Below are 22,741 nucleotides of genomic sequence, written 5' to 3' on the forward strand. Positions count from 1 at the left end.
TTAAAATAATTGTGGGGTTTCAACTACAAAATGCATCCTGTTTGGGAGCAAGGGCCTCCAAAAGTTTAAAAAATGTAGCACTTAGAGGCAACGAGTAGAGGGCAGTATATAGACAGACAACATTAGCTACTGGCAGACAAACTGGCACTAGCACCATGAGGCCATCAGAAGAGGAAAAAACGTAGCCCTGAACGCCAGTTTGGACATGCACCCCACAAGGAATTAAACAATTAAATTATATTTTGGAAGGGGTGTGCATATGTGTGTGTCTGTGCTTTACTCTGAGGCCAAAAAACTCACCCACCCCCCCAAAAAAACGGCAGAATAACAAGACAGAGGAAAGTGGGAAAATATGAGGGGAGGGGAGGAAAGGAGAGGAGAGAAAGAAGAAAAGAGAAGGCAGAAGGGTAAAAAGAAGGGATGAAAGAAAGAAAAAGATCAGAAGAGAAAGGAAGGAAGACAAAGGAAAAAAATAAAGAAGGGGAGGGAAGGTATGAGGAAAAGCAAGGGAAGAAAGAAAGGAAGAAAGCAAAGAAACATCCACAAAGAAAACCCAAGCCCAAGAATTTGGGTACTTCAGTTAGAATATATAAGGACCACAACTTTCTTATAAAACAGAATTTACAAAATCGCTTCACCACCACTTGAGGTTACAGCAAACTAAATCCAAAAACAAGGGATATAAATAACCCAGAAAAACAATATCAACAATTGGTCAGACAACTGCTATTTCTATCAAGAAACACTGCCTGTTCACAAATTTGCCGTTCTTGTAAAGATTCAGCCACTCGCATCTTAATTTCAGGCACAGAGGAAGGCACCTTGAAAAGGTGTTGGCAAGAAAAAGTAGTATGAATTATTGAAATCAATTACTTGGGACAGCTCATCTCTGTAAAAGATATAAAATTGGGGGGCAGGTAGACTAGGACCAAGAAAATATCTTCTCTTCCCCAACCTCCTTAAGAATACAGTGGAAAAAGTCCTCTCCCTGCACTGCTCTGCACATACCATATTAATTGCATCCTGATAATCTCTACTGGTATCTACTATAACCATTAATAATCCCTCTTGCATACTATAAGCAGTTAGAAAACGCAGCCTGTTTGACCTTCTTCCCCCTCACCTTTCCCAATTTACAAACTTAACAGTTCATAGATCCTAGAAGTCAATGAGCATTGGTACTTCTCATGCCATTTTGTACTTACTTCTTTGTAGCTCTTAAAATCCTACTCAAAATATACTTCAGAATGCATGTAACATTCCTCGACTACGCTTTCTCCTATCAATAGCCAATGTGTGAAATGTTTTTCAGTGTGAGACCTGCAATGTCACACTTAGCTCAGCTGCTAGGGGTGCCATGAAAGTAGTGAACATGGTCTCACATAAGAATGGCTGCCTCTACAACAAAGCAGTTGGACTCAGAACAAAAAGGCTTCCCACTAGAATAAATGCTACTCTTTCCTATTAAGATTCCTTAATAGGAAACTGGGGGTGGAAAGGGAGGAGGGGAGATGTAAAACAAGACTGGGGTTATTCTTTCTTTACAGCTGAAAAATGTATTTGGGGGTACCATTTCAGAACTAGATTATGTAACACATTTCAAAGCTGGTTATGGAAAAAAATTACCTTGACATTATTTTAAAATTATTTTGGTTGAAATTATTTTGTTAACCAAATTCTAACCTAAAAATGACTAAATTAATCTATTTTTAATTTCCAAGACACCATATACACATTGTCCATGCAGTTTTAAAAGTTAAATTGGACAGACACTTGTTTATCTAAGCATAACTAAAAGGAGTGTTAGGTAATTATAGCAAATAACAATTTAATGATAAAACTTCATACTTTGCAAATATTAATGATTTTACCTGAGTAGCATTGATCCAAAATGCTTGGGACCAGAAGTATTTCAGATTTTGGATTTTTAAAATTTCTGGAATACCTCTATTTGCATATACGTAGATAATGAGATCTTTGTGATGGAACCCAAGTCTAAAGAGAAAATCCACCTGAGCTTCATATACACACAGACTGAAATTTTACATATTTTTGTGCATGAAATAAAATTTGTGTACACTGAACCATCAGAAAGGAAACTTGTTACTATCTCAGCCTTCCATGTGAATGATTTTGGAATATTCAGATTTGCTGCATTTATATCTAGGATTACTAACTGTACTTGGTATGAACTAAATAGGTGATCCAAATATTCACCTGGAACTGCACTCTTACAGTGCAACCAAAGGAAAACCTAGTTCACAGCACTTGTCTTCTAGCTCACATTCACTAGTGTTGGATTTGCTGAAATGACATTTCCCCATATCATGGCTAAATAAAGACACTTTCAGTGAAAATGGAAAGCAGCAACTGCCAGTGGAAATAATTCTAGTTTGGGTGTACATGCTGTGCCAAATTTTCCAATATGATCCTTTTGTGTAATCCACACCAGTGAAGCATGAAAAATACCATGACCCACCTGTCAGAATTAGTCCAAAACTTCAAAGAAAAGGATAGCTATTGTTGGCTATAATACTACAGGGCTCAAGATGACACCATTCCCCAATCAAAAAGACGAAGACAACTTAAATGAAGTAGCTTCAGACAGGAGTAAACTGCACATCCAAACAAATTCCATCCCATAGCTCCAGACCTCCCAAGTGTGTAAGTTTGTCATGTGTTATAAAAGATGCTCAGAGCCAAAGGCACAGTTGTTATGTAGCAGAATGAGGCTCCAATCCCATGCTTCCACAATTCTTCTGAAATATAGAATGTTTTGATTCTTGACCCTCTGACCTTGTTGGTAAGGTGCAAATATAACACAGTAGGGTTGGGAACAGCATACTGAGAGTTTAGCAATGCTGCTACTGAATTTTTCATACTTGTTGAATGCTGAATTGCAACACTACTTCTGTGATATCGCCATAGTCATCCAGAGGTTTCAACGTTGATGATTAGAACAAGACACCAATATCATAGTGTCTCAGAGATATGCTGGATCACATTCTTCTAAAATGCCAGTCTTGGATGCACTATCCTGAAAATATTTATATATTCCGATAACAAAAAGAACTTACTACTGTATCTGAAAGTCCAAAAGCAAGAACTATTTTCAGGACTGACCCCGGAACCAGATTTTGCATTCAAAATAATGAAATCTGGCCATTTGGAACACTTGCTCAGAGCTGAAATACGGGTCTATTTTGTGGGAGAAACATGGCATATCTTCCAATTGTCTGGTTTTGTGCATTCATTTCTTCCCCTTGCTAATTAAACACAAAGGAACGTGTGATTAGCAGCAAATGTGGTCTTCTTTTACTTCTTTCTTCTTCTAGATTCAGAACAAAGTAGTTATCCCCAAATAGGAACGTTTAGTAACATCTAGAGATTACCCAATTTTTGTATTAATTAATGCTCTTCACTAACATGAGTCCTATATCACCTGGTTAACATCATCACATCATTTTAGAGCCAAAGAAAGAAAAAGACAAATATGGCTCTTTTCATGATGTATACAACTCTGGTTTTCAAGTACCAGATATATAAATGTTGTATGTACATACTTTGCAGAAATCATGCAAATCAATGAAAAATGGAAAACGCTGTCAACCTGTTCTTAAATTTTCTCTTTGGATTTTATGTCTCTGCTACAGGAATTCAGAAAGATGGTGGAAGACTCAGCTTGCATGAAATAGTGCTCCTAAATCACCGTTCTCCTGAAATAAGCGAGTCATCTCAAACACAGCTCATTAAAAAGCCCCACTCCAGGAAGTCTGTATCACAAACCTCATCTGCTTCAGTAGCAAATGTGCTAAACCATCTTCCAGCTAACACCAGGTCTGAAGTCAATCTATGCAATCGGTTCTATCTGTTCGACTTAAATTGAACTGAGCTTGTGTGCATCACAGAATATATGTTTCAGCAAAAGATTCACATACTCCCGTAAAGTAACTCCATATCTTTTTATAACACATAAGAGACTTCACCCAAAACATCATGCTTCAACTGCAAGATTCATCTTTGGAGTGGTAATTATTCCAATAAAGGTCTGTTTATCATTTGTCTATACAACTACACTAGTTTTGTATCACACTAGTGTTTGAAATGTGAAGCATAGTCTAATAATTCAAAAAAACTCCCTGAAGACTAAGGGATACTATCAAACCAAAAAACAAAAATTAGCTTAAGAATCAAAATTTTGGCTTCATCATACCTGTTCTATTAAATATTCCTGGCTTTTAAAACAAAAGTTTTGAAAGAACAGGCCAGGCGATCCTGCACTGGTTTTTTTAAGCTTTCTATTTAATTAAATTTAAAATGTATTTTGACCAATTTGTTTTAAATACTTGTACCTGTTTAATTTAATTCTATTTTAATATAAATCTCTGTACATGCTTCACTGTATTACTTTTTAAGTGGGGGCTGTTTTGAGTCTCAATTCTGAGAAAACTTATATTTACTTATACCCCACTTTTTTCTCAGAACTGAGACTCAAATTTCAAGCAGTTTCAGCATCATCTATTTTGTTAATCAGTAGATTTACCTACTAGGACCTTTAGTCAGGATTTTATTACGACAGAAACAGTAGATTAAATAAAGTAGTTGGTTCCAATTAGAGTAAACATAGTGATTAAAAAGGATTTGTTAAGTCAACACTTTATGTAAGTTCCATTGATTTAATGGCTCTTTTTAATTTAGGATCAACAAGTGGATTTAACTAAAGTAAGAGGACTTCATATATTGTGGCAATTAAGCACTGATTATTATCAACTGCAGGTCTGATGACTGTTTTAATAATTTTAATGAAAAGAAATTGTCAATAGAGTACTTAATGAACTGAAACTATGTGCAATGGGCCATTGGCACTGCAGTACCGATGTGATAGGACTTGGGTCCTTTCCTATGCTCACACCTTGAACAACCCTCAAAGCTTAGTAAAATCTGGCTACTTGGCCCCCCTGAGCAGGTTTGGGCAATTAACATAAACAGGCAACAAGGGTGGGAAGGGAGGTTCTCCAATCTGATTCTGTTAGATTTACCAGGAAACCTCACATTTAAATTTAACCTCAACTAGTATCATCACTCTGTCAATACCAGAAGTCTAGCTCTAAACTCAAATATTGGCAATCAGGGAAAAATACTGACAATGAGCAGTGAATTTTGTGGGAACACTGAAGAATTAGGCGACTGTAAATTCCAGCTTTGCCTTTATTAAGTTTCTAGCTCATATGGATGAAAATGTTTAGAAATGTAGCTCACTGCTTCTTAAACTGAGGGTCCTAACCCCAAATGGTCCCCCTTAGCTCAATGTTGCGGTCCCGAAAAATTGGGCAACAATAAACATTTTCTGAATGTCACATGCTGGCCGTTGTGTGGTGTTTACAGTGAACTCTGCAGAAGATGCTTCAGCAGAGTTCATAAAAAGAAAATCAGCCTATTGAGCAAGCCTTGCAATTGTGGCTTTGTTATCAGTAAATGTTTAATTTTTATAACTCTATTATATATTTGGGATTATGTAAAAAAAATCTCTGGGCCAAAAGGGATCACAAGAGGAAAAGTTTAAGAAGCCTCAATGTATTAAAAATCTCTGAGTAAGAGATAAGTTAAAACATTCTAGTGGACTTAGGCTCTTCAGTACATCATACAATTCTTTAGTCCACTCCAATCTAGAAAAATTAATTAGAAAAACAAGGTAAAGAAACATGGAAATAATTTGACTGCAAAATCTGGCGCAGAGTACAGACTTCTGATAATATCAAACTATTGACTAAAATGTGTAAGAATCACTATACACATCTAGGAAAGGCACTCTATAAGCCAGTGGTTCTCAACCTGTGGGTCCCCAGGTGTTATGACGTACAACTCTCAGAAATTCCAGCCTGTTTACCAGCTGATAGGATTTCTGGGAGTTGGAGGCCAAAACATCTGGGGACCCACAGGCTGAGAACCACTGCTATAAACCAAGCCAAAGTATATTGAAACCATGATGTGTTCAAACATATATTGAAGTCCTTAGTTTTCTTATACAAATGTTCACAGAAAATATTTTAATTTGTCTTGTGTAAGATTATTTCTGCACTTTCTTTCAGTTTTGAATATAGCTCACTCCCCAACTCACCACTAACCTTTATTTAATGAAGACAATATATGTTTGATTAATCAAATCTATCTATCTTAAAGACAGTTTGTAATAGAAAATTGTGAATTATTCAAGTCAAATTGGGCCATTATATTGGGAATTAAAATCTTGGGAGGGAAATGCCTAAAACAAGCCTGAGCAACATCTGACCACCAAGTGCAGACCATCCACAAGTCATTTATACTGGGTACAGTATAGATTAAGTTATGCATCAGGGTATATCAAGGGTCTGCTACACACAAAATACATTAGAATTGGAAGAGCATAGATTTGTAGGACTGAATCTATGCCTTGTAAAAGCTATTTAATGGTAATAAGAATGCCCTAATTTTATTTGCATCAGTAGTAAAATCAACTACGGAAATGGACATGTATACTCCGCACCATTACTTTATGAAGGCACATCAGTTTTTACTAGTGTTGCAAATGGATCTCTGTTCTTGTAATTTTATAGCGATTTTTTAAAAACATAATTTTTATTTATTATAGACAATTCTCACTATGTGGCTGATGATTTTTAAAAAAACTAAGCAATAAATTATACCAAAAGTGGCCAGTGCTTTGAAGAAAGCTTATAAAGCAGTTCATACTATGGCACACTGTTTATGAGGGGGCAACTGGACATAGCTATTCAAAGTAAGAAATATCACAGGCTAGTACCATTCCAGACATAGAATCTAAGCACCCCTTTGGTTCCTTGCCAGTATATTTTCCCCCATAGTGGTTGAGAAAGAAGACCTCCACCATGAAAAATGACTTCCCAACACTTCCCCATGCCTGAAGTGCACAGTGAATTTAAAATGCTAATGTGCAATATAATGTAAAATTAATTATACACGAACCTTTGGGGATACTTAAAAGCGCAGGGGGGTTCTCTTGAGGAGCTCTGTCGGGTTCCTGGGGAGGTACAACCATGGCAAGTGCATGCATCGGTACACGTGGAACCTGCAAAATCAACTCAGAGAAGAGAAACAAAGATTAGCGACTTTAAAGTGTAATTTACAAATTAATCCAAGATGTTTAGGGCACTCATCGTCTGCACAAAATGTATGCACAGGTTTAAGTGCACTTTACAATGGCTGGACCCATAGGCTCCAATCCACTAGGACATCTTCCAAATAGCTGAAGGCTGCCTTATGAAAATATTGAAATCCTATAGTGTATGTTTTCTGTATTCCTTTTTTCTTATCTTGTCCATGGAAACCTAATGCACTATAAACTGCAGTAAAAAAATTTTTTAACTAGCTCTAGTGCAACACTAACAAATTTTCCCCTTTCGCTAACCACTTCTTTGAATGCAAACTACTATTTTTGAGCAAAATAGTGTTTCATACACAAAGGTTACTGAATATCATAATCCAAATTGCATGGGACAAGATAAACTCAGGACATTTTAAGATCTTGATTTCAAAGATTATACATTTTTCTCTATGTATTTTTACCACTTTAGATTAGTTACCATCCATTGCTTCTAACATGCTTATGATTATAAATATGTTTACATGGACCACTATTTTAGACATGTCAATACACTGTTCATGCTTTTAATGAACAAGTTATAATATCAAGATCATCAGTTGATCTCAAAGAATTTACTATCCTGACATCTAGAAATAGTCCAAGTTGCTGATTGTTCCACCCAGAATGAGGCAGCAGAAGGAGCTGCACATATATTTTGATGCAGTCACTTGTTATCTGAATTCACATACATGACTTTAATATAAATCATGCTTTTTATATTTAATTGTAAACTTTGCAAAATTGATTTTTTTCAATGCCATTATTAAAATCTTTATAACTTACCTGAGACTGATCCTGAGATGGTGGTGTGAGCTGAGACATGTCTGTAGTTGGAACTGACAGAACATTGTTGGGGTAATCCAATAAATAGGAAACAACGTTTGTGTGACCTCCCTTTGCAGCTTCAATTAGCATAGTCGACCCATCCTAAAATACACATCAGATGATGATATCAAAAAATCATTTGTATAACATACAAATCATACCCTTAATATTATATTACAAGATCAATATAATTAAGAGATTTAGAGACTATTAAAGAATTAATAAAAAAATATGTGAAATAATCTAAATTATTTGCAGTACCTTAAGACGATGAGTGGGATCTGCACCGTGAGCTAGTAGCAGCTCAACAACAGCAAGGTGGCCCCCAGCGCATGCTAGAGACACCACTGTGTGGTCGTTATTAGCTGTCGCCCGGTTAACATTGGCACCTATCAGCAAAATATATAATTGGGGAAAGTTTTCAAAAAATAAACTTTATGCAGAAAAATCTTTACTTAGGATTCAGATTTTAAACTGTTGTCTTTTAAAGAAGCACACTAAGCCGGAGATGTAAACAGTCAGAAAGAAAACTGCTTACACCAACATTTAAAAAGAATATAGGAAAAATAGGCTTATTTTCATTAGTTTTACAATTAGTGGGGTGGAATAAATTCCAACCCACTAATTGTACTTGTAATTGATCAGACATAAGCTCCCAGAAAGTGCATTTGTCTGATCCCCAAATCTTACTTGTCTAATTTGGAGAACTGCCATTGAGAAAATACAAAGCCCCTCACCCATCAGAATATGGCTATGGATAGCCAAGTATTATTCCTATAAAACAGGAAAATAAACGCATTCCAGAAATACACCCAATACAGAACTTAGTTGATCTGGCAAAATACAGTAGATTCTCAGTTAACTGGAACTCAATCCATTAGAAGTCTTAAGCAGCAAAAAAATAAAAAAAAAATCAAAGAAATAATACTGCATTCATAATCAATTTTATAATATAGTAAAACTATGTTGCATTAAGTTAAAGTTGTTTTTATTTGCTTTTAATTACAGTAATTAAATATGAATATCAAGTCAATACAGTTTATGTTCTGTTATAGTATCAGGCTTAATTTTAATGGTTACTCTCAAGGAACCAGAAACTACATTTATCTGGCACCTATCAATCCTTATTGGTGCTGAGAGTCAATATATAATGTTTGCTTTAAAGCAATATGCGATTTATACCAAATACACATGATACCAACACGGTAATCCTTCAGCGGATGTTACTATTACTGACCTTTGCTAATAAGAAATTGTACTGTGCATAGATGACCCGCTCTTGCAGCCTTCATTAATGGTGTCCTCCCACCTTCGGATTCATGTTCCTGTTTTAAGAACATTATGGAAAACATTGTGATTAATGTATACTTGGAGGTTAGTAAACAGACTGACAGATTATCTGATGCTCTACTATTAGACCAAGAAAGGAAACTTTCAGCAACATCAACTCAAACACAGCAGCAGCTGCTACTGTTCATTCTGATCAAGTCTTCTTCTAAACCAGTGGTTCCCAACCTTTTTATTTAACCAGGGACCACTCTCTAACATTAGTACTAAAAGGGTCACGAATTAGTTTTTGGTCAACTTTAGAATCGGTTTCATTATTTGGGGTGCCTTCTCAGAAAATTGCATTGGATAGATCCCATCACCTCCAGTAGTCACCATCTGCTCGCCCACGGAAAACCATATTTAATAATCTAGAGCTGATATGGTAGTAGTAATCTTTTGTGGGTAGTCAGCCTCTCCCCTCCTGGCATCCCCGTTGTCTTGGCACTATAAGAGGGTTTCGTGAGACCAGCCACTCTCGTTGCTATGTGGTTTCAAGACAATGGTGTAGGAATGGTGAGGCCATGGACCATATTTTACTTCTTGCAGACCATTGGATGTCCATGGATCACAGGTTGGGAACAACCGTTCTAAACCAAGAGGTCTGGGATGTATGTAATCAATTCAGTCACTGCAGAGAGAAGGTGTGAGGAGTTTCACAAATCCAAAGGAGGATGAGTATCGTTCCAATAGTCTCAAGAAAGAAAGGGGGAATATCTTTTTCTGGCAAGTGGACTAGAGCTCAAATAGACCATCTCCCTAAACTCTTAAGGATAAATATTATGTTACAGTAAAAAAAACTTTATTTATGGTTACTTCCTCCCAAATCTAGGAGCAAAACACTGTATTTTATATGATTATGAACCACATATTATGACAAAACTACAGAGATGCACAAACACAAAACATTGAAGAATGAAATCCAAGTTTAAAAAATGCTGTCATGCTTTCGATCTTGTATAAATAAAACAATCTAGAGCAGGTTCTAAATTGTTAAGCTATATGTCCACAACTGAGATATTTATAGTCTTTCATAAATTCACTCTCCATTTACTCTGAATACACTGCCCAACACATTTCTAATTATGTCTCAGAGCAAATAGAATTGTTGTGTTCTGTCAAATTCAACATACATTGATCCTATGATTTCCAAAAGATCCTGTTACTAACAGTTTGGCTCAAATTTTGCAAAACAAAGATCATTGCCTTGATAATTCAATCATATCCATGGTCTTCCTCTTTTTCTATGGCCTTCAGCTTTATCAAGTGTTACAATTAGTCAATACTCTCACTTAATATCTTCAAATAAACTAAAATACTTTAAAGATATACTGAAGACTTACTAAATCTGCACCAGCTTGAAGTAGTACATCTGCGACATCAGTGTGTCCATTTTCACAGGCATAGGTCAAGGCAGTGTCTCCTGTTGCAGTTGTAGCGTGGACATTAGCTCCTGTTGAGGAGCATTAAATTTGATTATTTGCGTAATATATTCAGCATTTTTTTCCAATAACAACTGATTTGGTACTGTTTGCTTTACTTTTGATTTTTCAAGTGTCAGTATGATACAGATGACAATTGAGCAGGACATTTAAATTGGAGTCCACATTAAATCTTTTAATTAATATGTATGTATGTATGTAGGTAGGTAGGTAGGTCAAATGACAAGCATTTATTTTAGCTTAATGCTCTCTACAAACAAATCATTTCACTACCTAATAAAAGCTCCCACAATTTAGCACTGTTCAAGAAGAGCAGATCCAAAACAGGCCTCAGGGAACAGAAGCCAAGATCTGACACAGGTATGTAGGTCCATTTGCATAGTTTCAGATCTTCCCATCATCTGGGAAGCAAAGGAGATGGAGGAGATTGGCCTGATTTTTCTCATGGAGAGAAGAAATTAGGGTATGCTCTCACTCTTTTGCTCCACAGGACCTCCTATCACCTATATGTTCATGATCTGAAATGCCCTCTTTCACTTCTCCACTGGTAAATGTCAGCAACAGAGACCCCCCCCCCCCCCCCCCCAAACACACTTGAGGCTTCAAATGGGCCAGAAATGATCAGGTCTTGACCGAATTGCAAGAACAAGTGAATATTCCTTCATGACCCATCCAAAATGAGACTTATGTACATGTAAGTTGATTACAAGATGCTGGCCAGAATGAGAGGAAAGATATCTGGATTCTGGCAGTATGTAGTGTTGTTGGCTATAAACCCAGTTCCCATCCTGTATTTCTGCGGCATTCAGGCACACACAGCCAAAGAAATCTTATGACGTTCAAGTCAATATTTTATATATATTTAAAGTGCCGCAGCTTATTCTAATACAGTATTGACATGAAGCAGGCTTACACATTTGTATTCCCCTCAAATTAACTAAAATGCAAATATTTTTCTTGGATTTCAATTTTCTTCTCAGTTGAAGAGGAAAATGTGTTTTAAGCAATTTTATCCACCAACTTGCATTTTTGAATATTATTTTGTAATATCTGACACAATAGAATAATGGTAATACAATGCTGCCCCTAGATATTTTCAGAAAGTCCAAATTTGTATTTTCACAATAAATCCATAAGACCTCAGATGGCCTTCATCAACAATAATTGACCCACTAGAGCAAGAAGACAAAGTATCTATTGTCACTTTTATATAAATACATGTTTATAACTACTTCAAAACACTGATTAGAAATTAGAAAAGACATATTAACACATATAGCAACTATGTTGTCTGCTTGCAAAGTGGTGTTATGTTTCTAGTCTTATCATTATATTGTATCTATTTTTTTTTAAATAAGAGGAGTGGGAAAAGATTCTGGGCTGAATCCAGAATTACCAATATTTAAAGCACATTCACTTAAGTCAGGGAGACTTCAGTTGTCATCGACTTAAATACTGTTGATTAGAGTGATCTATTTTTAGATTATAGTGATTTACTTTCTAATATTAGAAGTATGACGAAGTTACCAACCAACCAACCAGTAATATGTAAACCGGCCTGAGTCCCTCGTTGGAGGTGAGAAGACCAGTATATAAAAGTTCTAAATAAATAAATAAATAAATAAAATCTTCCTTTATAAATCACTCAGGGGCACATATTATAAACCTTCTGTAATATTTTCAATAGTAGCTACAAACATACGCACCTGCTGCTAATAAGTATTTCACCAATTCCAAGTGGCCTTCCTGCGCTGCTTCCATCAAAGGGGTAGAACATCCTAGTTCTATGTCAGCTCCTGCCTTAATGAGGAAGTCAGCTACTTCCGAAAACCCTCCACAGCATGCTAGAGTTAGCGCTGTCTCTTGTGTCTCTTCTGTCTGTGCATTGATATTAGCACCTGTTAATAAAATATTATCAGGAAATTACATTTTAGCATTTCTACTGGGGTTTTGTCTTCAACATCATTAGCAACAGCTATAGCTACAATGTATGAATGTATGAATCCAGACAAACTGGTAAATTATAGCAAACTGAAACAAAAGGGTATGACAAACATTTGTTTATACTGCAGTAATCACAGAATTGAAGAAGTAACTCAACTGCAGTTACTCCAAAATAGAAAATTGATTTGTTGATCTCCTCATAACTATGAAAAGAATAAAAAGCAGAGCACACATGTGCATAGAATCATAGAAGTTAGGCTCATTCTCGTAATACTATGCCACTGTTCTTTCTGGACACAGAAAATATCTTCAGCATGTACTAGAACTAGCAGCACAACTGTTTTGCCTGCAATATTAATAATATTAATAATAAAGAAATTAACAAGAACATTAAAGTGGTAGGTTGTTAAAAGAAACATTTTTTAACCTTGCGCTAGTAATAAAGCAACCATCTCCTCATGGCCTTCCCGAGCAGCTTCCATCAATGGTGTATAACCTTCATCGTTCACTTCCTCAAGATTTGCTCCCCTTTCAATCAACAAAGCTGCTAGTTCCACATGACCGCCACATGCAGCAAGTGTCAGTGGAGATTCAAACGAATCAGCAGGCATGTTCACTTGAGCACCGCTGTCCAGCAACAGACGAGCTACTTCCACATGGCCATCCTAGTAAAACAAAAGCCAAAATAGAACAAAACAAACAAAGAGGACAAAAAGTTATTAAAGTAATGCTATTCAAAGCGGTGGTTTCTAGACTGGTGGTTCCTAGCCACTAGTTGTGAATCCACAAAAATGTTTTCAGGAATGGAAGAAACAGCTGCACTCAGTGGACACGAATAGATTACTGTTCTTGACCCACTGAAGAATCCACCTCTCAGATGATCCACCACATCAAAAAGCATTGTATTAAAGCAGTGATTCTCAATCTGTGGGTCCCCAGATGTTTTGGCCTTCAACTCCCATAAATCTTAACAGCTGGTAAACTGGCTGCGATTTCTGGGAGTTGTAGGCCAAAACACCTGGGGGACCCGCAGGTTGAGAACCACTGTAAAAGGATATGAGAGAAATATCCCAAAAAGGAACTATTCCCAATCACTGCTGTAGTAACATAAGCCTGTAGGCAGTCTTCAGATTTAAATCATATCTGATTCATATCTCCAATATTTACTTACTTACTTACTTACTTCATTTCTACCCTGCTTTTCTCTACCCCAGAGGGGACTCAAGTCTTACAAATCCGGCAAAATCCAATGCCACACAGGTAAACAATAAACAGATATCATGAAAATATAAACAATCCAAACATATAAAGAATTAAAACACATATCAATCAATTAAACAGATTATTTCAGCAATTACAAACTTCACGCTCAAGGTCTTTCACATCCATTTAATGCAGCTCACATAGGAATGGTTCAAGAATTAAGAAAAGATGTATTGTAAAAACACATTTTCCCCTGCTTTGCTTCATTTGGGGCATTCAGAATCCTTAAGACTTATGCCACCTCCACATCCCGAACCTGTTGTGTATTTTTCCCCTTCTGTTAGTATTTTTTAAAACTCAAAACCCAGTTTTTAAAGCCCTTCCTTAAGAAGCCAAGCCCCAATGTAAGAGGGAGGAGAAACTCTATTGATGTGGATTCCAATAGAGGATATGGCAGAGAAGTGTTTTCAACATTTAACTACATTTTGCTTCTTCAGCAATACGTTCTTGCCAAAGTACACCATGAAGCAGTAAGACAATATGATCGTGAATTAAGAGTTTTCCTCATTGCTTTCTTTAAACAAAGACAACAAAGGAAAGACCAAATATATTTAAATGCTTTAGTTTGCTTCAACACAATTTATTTCAGTGGCCATTTACCATGCAAGCTTCCATTAACGCTGTGTGCATCTCATCTGTTTTGTGCTCTTGATCAGCTCCAGCTTCGAGCAGGAAACGAACCATATCTAAGTGACCTACAAAACACAGAAAAATATTTCAAGTTCTAATAATGATACAATATCAAAACAGCTGAATTCTTTTTCTACAATTATGGGTCTGCATTTAAAATGCCTGAAAAAACAAAATGTGTATACAATTTTTGCATCATAACATATATTAGCAAAGTATTAAAATCGGTTTTTAAGCAATTCCACTTGAATTTCAGCTAGTTATTAGATATCTGCTTCATATAACGTTATTTTTTATTCTAACAATACAGCTGCTTAATGATTTGAAATATACAGCTGAAAAGTTTTATCCCAAAAAATGGTATTTCATGAATTGAAAAGTGTTTCTGTGTGATACAAAGCTGGGATCAGCATTTTTGATCCCTCCTACTCCTTAAACACATTTTTTACTACCCATACAATGTTTCAGATCAAGTCCAAACCTATTAAAGCAAATGCTAGAAGGGTGCAGGATCAACGAGAAGAAATAAGAGGCAGGATAGCACTGCTCTGTTTATAGATGTTAGAATAATAGTTAGTGAATGCCATTCAAACTATTTCTATCATGGTATTCAAAGATCACTTTGATTTAAATATTATAAGAAAAAATATAAAATTTCCAACACTTTTTAAGTTGGGTTGATGTGAGTTTTCTGGGCTATATGACCATGTTCCAGAAGCATTCTTTCCTGACGTTTTGCCCACATATATGGCAGGCAGGCATCCTCAGAGATTGTGAGGTCAGTTGGAAACCAGGCAAGTGAGGTTTATATATCTGTGGAACGTCTAGGGTGGGAGAAAGAATTCTTCTCTGCTTGAGGCAAGTGTGAATGTTTATTGATTAGCATTTAATGGCAGTAAATAAAGAGCAACTCAAAAAAACAGGAGAATTTCAGACAATAATCAATCAGGGCCAGCTTACATCTCCCAATAAAGGATACCCCAGGCAGCAACCAGCCAGGCTTTGAGGCTACAAGGCTATTACATGCTAATCAAGGTGGCCAATTGCAACATTCAAACTTGCCTCAAGCAGACAAGAGTTCTTTCTCCCACTCTGGACATTCCACAGATATATAAACCTCACTTGCCTAGTTTCCAACTGACCTCACAACACGGTCATACAGCCCAGAAAACTCATAGCAACCCAGTGATTCCAGACATGAAAGCCTTCAACATTTTTTAAGGCTTTCCCAAGAAAAAAGGTCAATTTTTGATGAAAAAATGAACTCCTTGCAATAGTCCCTCTCCCAAAAGCTTATGTATTTCTGACAAACAGCAACAAGTGAAGACATTTCTTTTTAATACGTTATTTTGCTCTGTTGCCAATGTATTCTTCCATTTTTATTCTGACAACTGCTTAGGCACTGTTGTACATCTAATTTAACCACTGGATAATTTTACCACAATTGATCAATGTACTGGTGCTTAAAGGATAGGTTGCTCACTTGCAACTATAGTATTTTGAACGGTTATATGTGACTCACACATATAGGTTGCTTTGTACTTGGTCAAAGCCTATCAGAAACTGCTACAACTAATCTGCATGTTTTTGTGCAAGTCAAATAATGGAGTTTCAGCTCTTCCATAAAAAGCTCTTCCATAAAAAGACATGCGAAGATAGAACAGCCTTTGTGATGAAACTTTCCTAAAAACCTTGTAACAGTCAAACAAATGAGAAGTACATCTAAATATAAAAACTAGTGCCTAATAAACATACAGTGAGGAGAATGTTGTATTTTCTGATGTAATGGGAGTTTGCAAAACAACAACAAAATCCCAAAAACAGTCTTGGGGAGAGGGAAATACGGCACAACCTTTGGCAGGAATGATATATCCATTTGCACCCTTTTGAGCTGAAGCCTTCTTGCTGCTCAGGTCATATCTACTCTTTTTCCACATACATTTGTGAGACAATCCTCCATGCTACTAGAAAAAGCATATAGGTGACCATTTCACCATTCTGCTTTGTAAGAAAATCTACTGTCATCAAAAACATCAATACCAGCTTCAAGGCAAATAGAGAAGTAGGAGACATTGTGGCTTGCAGGACCATAGGGGCAAGCAGCATTACTGTTGTGACCTTTGCCACAATCCTTGTCAGAGAGGAAGGAAAGCACAGTGTTTCAGTTCACTGATAATGTCATCTACCTGTGAGGAATCTTGGCTTGATGGCCAAAATATGAAACTGCTCTATAGCACCATCTGGAGTCAGGTAAAGGGAGAACAGGCAGTCCCCAAGTTACAAACAAGATAGGTTCTGTAGGTTTGTTAAGATGAATTTGGATGTAAGTCAGATCAGGTTCATTTTTTAAAGTGTAACTTCAGCCATACAGACACACACACATATATTTCTCTCACTTCCTGTTGTCTCACCCCCGTTTTTAACTATGAGTCATTTGTAAGATGGATGTTTGTAACTTGGGGACTGATTGTAACTACCTTCACTGAGGCCACAGGATTCATGAGGAATTTGTATGCTGCAAGCTCCGACTCAGGAGAATTATAGTTTTAAGTGCCCTTTCCAATGACAGGAATGCCCTTTTCTTCATTGATTCAAGTAGGTTCCTATGAAATTACCACGGTACTGGTATTCATTAAAAGTTTGATTTCTCTGCTTTTACACTTTCAGGATTATATCTGAGATTATGTGAAAGTGCAATGGAGATTTGTTTAAAGCTTCTGCTTTCTACTAACTAGTTGTCTAGATAAGGATACATTTCTATGTTATACATTTTGAAAATATATGTACTGAGAACAGTAGACAACCCCAAAGGACTACTAATGGGAGTTCTACTGCAAAATAGCTGAACCTTTATTATATGGGTCCAATGACAATATGGAAAGACAAACTCAACACATTGCTTGTTATATATATTTTGCCTTTATCCCAACTGGCTGGTATAGTCAAAGGTGTCATTTAAAAGACTGGTTGTTTCTTCTTAAAGAAACCTGAGTATTTTCTATTGTATTGGTTCTCAAATTATTTCAGTTATGGAGCCCTTTTTGAAGCAAAAGTTTATTATGGAGCCTCAAGAAATGTTTATATATAATAGTATATGATATATATATATATCAAGCATGGGCTAACTTTTATACCAACATAAACGTAGCAGTACTTCAGTGGAAGGCCCCAGGGTCCATGCAATCCAACTCCCTAACTCCCTTCTGTCATGCAAAAAAAGCACCATCAAAGTACCCTCAACAGATGGCAACCTAGTTTTTGTAACAACAACAACAACAACAACAGTTTTGGAGGACAATACTACTGACCTCACAATTGTGTTAAAAAACAAAGTATGGATCATCAATGTTGCAATCCCAGGTGATAGCAGGATTGAAGAGCAACAACTGGAAAAGCTGACACAATATGAGGATTTAAAGCTCGAACTGCAAAGACTCTGGCACAAGCCAGTAAAGGTGGTCCCAGTTGTGATCGGCACACTGGGTGCTGTACCTAAAGACCTTGGCCTGCACTTAAACACAATCGGCGCTGACAAAATTACCACCTGCCAGCTGCAGAAGGCCACTTTACTGGGATCTGCATGCATTATTCGCCGATACATCACACAGTCCTAGACACTTGGGAAATGTCTGATGTGTGATCCAATGCAACAGCAAGCAGAGTGATCTTGTCTGCTGTGGACTCATCTTGTTGTGTTTCAAACATCAACAACAGCAGCAGCAGCAACAGAGGCCCCTGGGCCTATCCGGTTCAAATGCCTTCTACCATGCAGGAAAAGCAAAATCAAAGCATCCCCTTAGTGATGGGGGGAAACAGGATATTGTAAACAAGGAAGGCGAGTGGGAAAGGAATGGGTGGTGAGGAAAAAAAGGCTTTTGGGATGAGGGAAGCGAGAAAAAAAGGCTTTGGGGGTGAGGGAAGTGAGGAAAGGGCCAGGCTGGTAGCACAACTGGTTAAACAGCTGCAGTAAATCACTGCCGACCGAAAGGTGGCAAGTTCGAAGCCTGAGTCAGGGTTGAACGCCCGACTGTTAATAGTTGTTTTAAAAAATAGCTGTTAAAAAAATGCCCAGCTCACTGTTGACCTAAGCAGTTCTAAAACAGCTGTGAGCTGTGAGTAGAGGAATTAGGGACTGCTTAAAGTGGGAAGGCTAATTTATGACACCATAAAAATGCTGGAGGGCAAGGAGAAAATACTACGATCAAAAAGGCTAGACATCATAGTGGACGAAGCGACAGCTCCCCCTGTGGCCGAAACGAGAAGCCTCCAGGAAGAACTGCTGAATGGCGTCTATTTATCTGTATGTCAAAAACGGCATTGAATGTTTGCCATGTATCTGTACATTGTGATCCGCCCCGAGTCCCCTTTGAGGTGAGAAGGGCAGAATATAAATAGTGTAAATAAATAAATAAATAAATTTGGCCACAAGGGAGGGGCTTTTGGTGGTGATGGAAGCAGGTAGAGGGGGAGGAGCAGGAAGGAGGAGGAAAAGCTGGGGGGGGGGTGAGGAGGGAACCGCAGAGCCCCTCAGTATGCTTCGCGAAGCCCAAAGGGCTCCCTGGAGCACACTTTGAGAACTATTACTCTATTGTAAAGGCTGTTTTGAGGTGATGACAACTAGGAAGACTACTGGTTTTTTGGAAGCTGTTGGGAGAGAGGAAAATAGTGTATATTATCTCTACCACTTTTTCATCTTGTGAAAATATAAGTGTTCATCGAGCCTGTCTATCACCAAATGACAGGCCCTTTCATTGCCACTGTGGTCTCTGATTAATCCCAAAATTGGTGCTACAATGCTTTCACAGGGCAATAGGTCTAATATAGCCTGAAGTTCACAATCTGCATGCTGTCTCACTACAGCTATTTATTAAGCAGCTAATTTCTGAGCCTCCACTTGAAAGATCTGATTTCCCCATAAAACATGTTAATATACCATTATATAGTTTTCACTGTTTACAAACATTAAGGGTAACATGTTGGTGAAATAAGCCACTCTTCCATTCTTCAAAACAGACAAAACATTGGCTCAAATTGTGTTATCATATCACATCACTTCAGGCATACTGAAATGTGCTTTCCCAGGTAAGAAGAAAATGTGGCCCCTATTGTGTTTGCAGTTGCCTGTGCCATCTTAGACTGATGAATCTGGAGAAATATGCAATCTTAGTGAACATTTGTAATAAAAGAATGTGATTGGCGTCTTCATGATCTACGTCTTGAGTGGAACTGTAAATAGTGAGACTTATCTACTTTCAACAGACTCAAATCCAATTTAGGAAGTCTCTTAGACTGAATGGATTAACTGTAGTGAAACTAAGCAGTCCTGAAAATGCCATCAGTGTGGCCAAAAGTCCAATACCTCCCCTTCCATAAAACTGATGGTCCTTCTCGAGAACTGGTCCCACTATGATTAAGTGAGAGAAACCTCCAGGGAAATGGCCATATAAGGGTGAACCACGAAGAGAGGTAGGCCTAATGTTTTGAAGTAACTGCTGCGTGTGCAACTCGCAAGTACTTTGTGCGTTAAGGTTTTTGAACAAATCCTGGAATTGATCCCGAGATGCAAAACAAAAGAGAAGACTCCCAATTACGTGCAGTTTTTAGAAACAATGCTTTTTAAAGTGGGAGTAGAGCCTAGTGTGATAAACCTCTAAATAGTAGTTATACACACTAAACTACAAAGCCTTCAGAATGACAGCTGAAAACCAAACAATGAAGCAATGTTGTGGCTGACTGTTATTAGATCCTATCCTATCCTATCTGATTTTTCATCGATCCACTCCTTTGGGCTTCACACAAATCTACCATTTGCCAAAATGTACATCCTGTGCTTTTCTTTTCCATTTCTGGCTGAATAGCTTGATCACTGCTTTGTTCCATCGAGTACAAGGTCTACCCAAGGGCAGCTTGTGGTTTCTTGGTATCCAGTTCATTTGACATGTCCATTGGTTGTCTTTTGTTTGTGAATATGTATATCTTGGACAATAAGTACAGTCAAATAATTTGGCAAATGGTGAATGGGCAAGAAGATGAAAGGCGGTTGGGACAGCCTTTAATCAAAACGGGACAGTGCTAACAGATGATAAGCTGCCAATGAAAGTCAGAGAAGGTATCTTCAACACTACAGTTTTACTGGCAATGTTATACACATCTGAAACATGGGCAACAAAGTTAGAGGAGAAAAACTGGCGGTGACTCAGAGAGCAATGGAAAGAAGGATGTGTGGTGTGACAATAAGAGATAAAGTCAGCAATAAAGAGCTGCATCAAAGAACCAGGGTATGTGACATGGTTATTAGATAACACAGCTGAAATCAAGCATTTGACAGAAGTTTTGTCCATCAAAGGGACTGTGAAATATCTGGAGTACAAGCCATTAAGTTGCTATCCTAGAGTCATTTTTATGGGAGAGTCATTTGGTATCACCTTTACTCAGAAGGTATTTCAGCCCCATCTTGGACGCATGATGCCCAAAAGTGGAAGTGTTTTTTGTACTGCACAAACTTATTCAGAAATCATTCAAATTCTCATGTAGGTAGTAATACACCTTCATTTGTCAATAAAGTCCACAACACATGAAGTAGTCAAAGGAATCCTCTGAATTCCTTCAGTCTCTTATGAAGATTCACTGTCTACTATTTGCCTCATCACAGTCTTGATATAAATGTTGTGGTAAATACATTATTATATTTGTTTTGATATTCCAGGAATGTGTCAGTAATAGTAAAAAGATCTATAGCAGCAATACTGAGGCATTTCTAGCCAAGGGGTCTAAAATATTAGACAGAAACAATGCTTATGAAATTGTTCCCAGAAGTACCATTAGTAATAGGACTGAAGCCTCAAAAAGGTCAAAGGCCATAAATTATGTCAGTGAAGCTTAAGCAGGAAAGACCTGTCCTTAGTCTGAAATATTGCCTATAGAGGTCAGAGTAGGGCAGATTGTCCTTTAATCTATCCTTCTAAAAGCCTATGTACTTACTGAACTGCACGACAATGTTTTCTTAATCACTTTTGCAATTTCCCAAAGAGGGATTGCAGATTGTTTCAGCAACAGGTATAAGGCATGCCTGACTGGAATTCCAGATAGAAAATAAGCCATTGATCTTAATACCAATTCTGGTGTTTACCAGAAAGGTGGCGATAACTTTGTAATACAGCCACATGCTTTGACAAAATCTTGGTTTTTAAAACTTTAAAAAATATTATTTTACCTTAATCTAAGAGGATTTCCAATTCCTTGAACATGCTTTTGATTCAACAGCACTAGCTTCTTGAAGAATAGCCAGAATTGGAACCTTTGTGTTCCTAAGCTCCATGGCCTTTAATTATCAGGGTCAGTACTAGAGGTCCAGAATTGAGGCTATCTCCACTGGTTTTGGTTCTAAAAACAACGCTAAGGTTGCAACTAATGTTAAAGTGAGATCTAGTTGGAAGCAAATACCAAACACAGAGGACTTCTGAATACTAACAATGGCTGTGCAATAGTTGGGCATATTTCTAGAGGGGACTTCAATCATGAAAGAATGATGGCTTCTAGCCTGCTTTATATGTCTTGTGAAAACTGACACAAGTTATCTAAATGTTCTTCCCCAAGGCAAAGAGTCTGTGTGAACAATAGAAGGTAGTATTTTGATGGATTATGTCTACAGAATTTCAATTATAACATTAATTTAAAGGAGTTGCAATGCACTTACATCCAATCAATGCTATAAAGCCGACATCATTCAAGACAGAGGATGGTACCAACAGCTCACAAAAACAAACAGAGCAAAAACATCACCAATCCCTACACCAAGAATCGATTTTTCTCCCTTCTCTAGTCAAAGAAGGATGATTTCCTTACCTGTAACTATAGTTCTTCGAGTAGTCATTGGTGAATGCACACAAATGAAACAGGAAACGCTGCCACAGGAGCCCTTCCCCTGGTACACTCAGGTGCATTAAGTATGTTTTGGGCTGAGGAGAAGAGACCCACTTCTGGAGCACTTCATATTTCAAAGAGCTTCTGAAACATGCCTGAATGCAACTTCCACTTATGACAAGAGATTGTTATCTTGGTGAGAGCATCTGCAAAGACAATCTCCTCCCCTAGAAAATGTACCAGTCCCACAGATGGAGACTGAGATGAAGCAGTACGTTCAGGTTTGTTC

General features: G+C 37.4%; 1 protein-coding gene across 11 annotated transcripts in view; it reads right to left on the minus strand.

Annotated features, from left to right (window-relative positions):
- ANKHD1 (ankyrin repeat and KH domain containing 1) overlaps positions 1-22,741 on the minus strand; it is a 101,822-nt gene that overhangs the window by 39,928 nt on the left and 39,153 nt on the right. For all 11 annotated transcript variants that reach the window (XM_067467744.1, XM_067467749.1, XM_067467747.1 and 8 more), the window contains exons 7-14: positions 14,560-14,654; positions 13,124-13,361; positions 12,459-12,650; positions 10,654-10,763; positions 9,222-9,309; positions 8,246-8,373; positions 7,943-8,086; positions 6,982-7,084 (exon numbers count right to left, since the gene is read on the minus strand). In XM_067467744.1, coding sequence (XP_067323845.1) covers positions 6,982-7,084; positions 7,943-8,086; positions 8,246-8,373; positions 9,222-9,309; positions 10,654-10,763; positions 12,459-12,650; positions 13,124-13,361; positions 14,560-14,654 — 1,098 coding nt within the window. The remainder of the gene's footprint in view (positions 1-6,981; positions 7,085-7,942; positions 8,087-8,245; positions 8,374-9,221; positions 9,310-10,653; positions 10,764-12,458; positions 12,651-13,123; positions 13,362-14,559; positions 14,655-22,741) is intronic.

The sequence above is a fragment of the Anolis sagrei genome, chromosome 4 (assembly GCF_037176765.1).
Source record: "Anolis sagrei isolate rAnoSag1 chromosome 4, rAnoSag1.mat, whole genome shotgun sequence".
In the NCBI taxonomy this organism is placed as follows: domain Eukaryota; kingdom Metazoa; phylum Chordata; class Lepidosauria; order Squamata; family Dactyloidae; genus Anolis; species Anolis sagrei.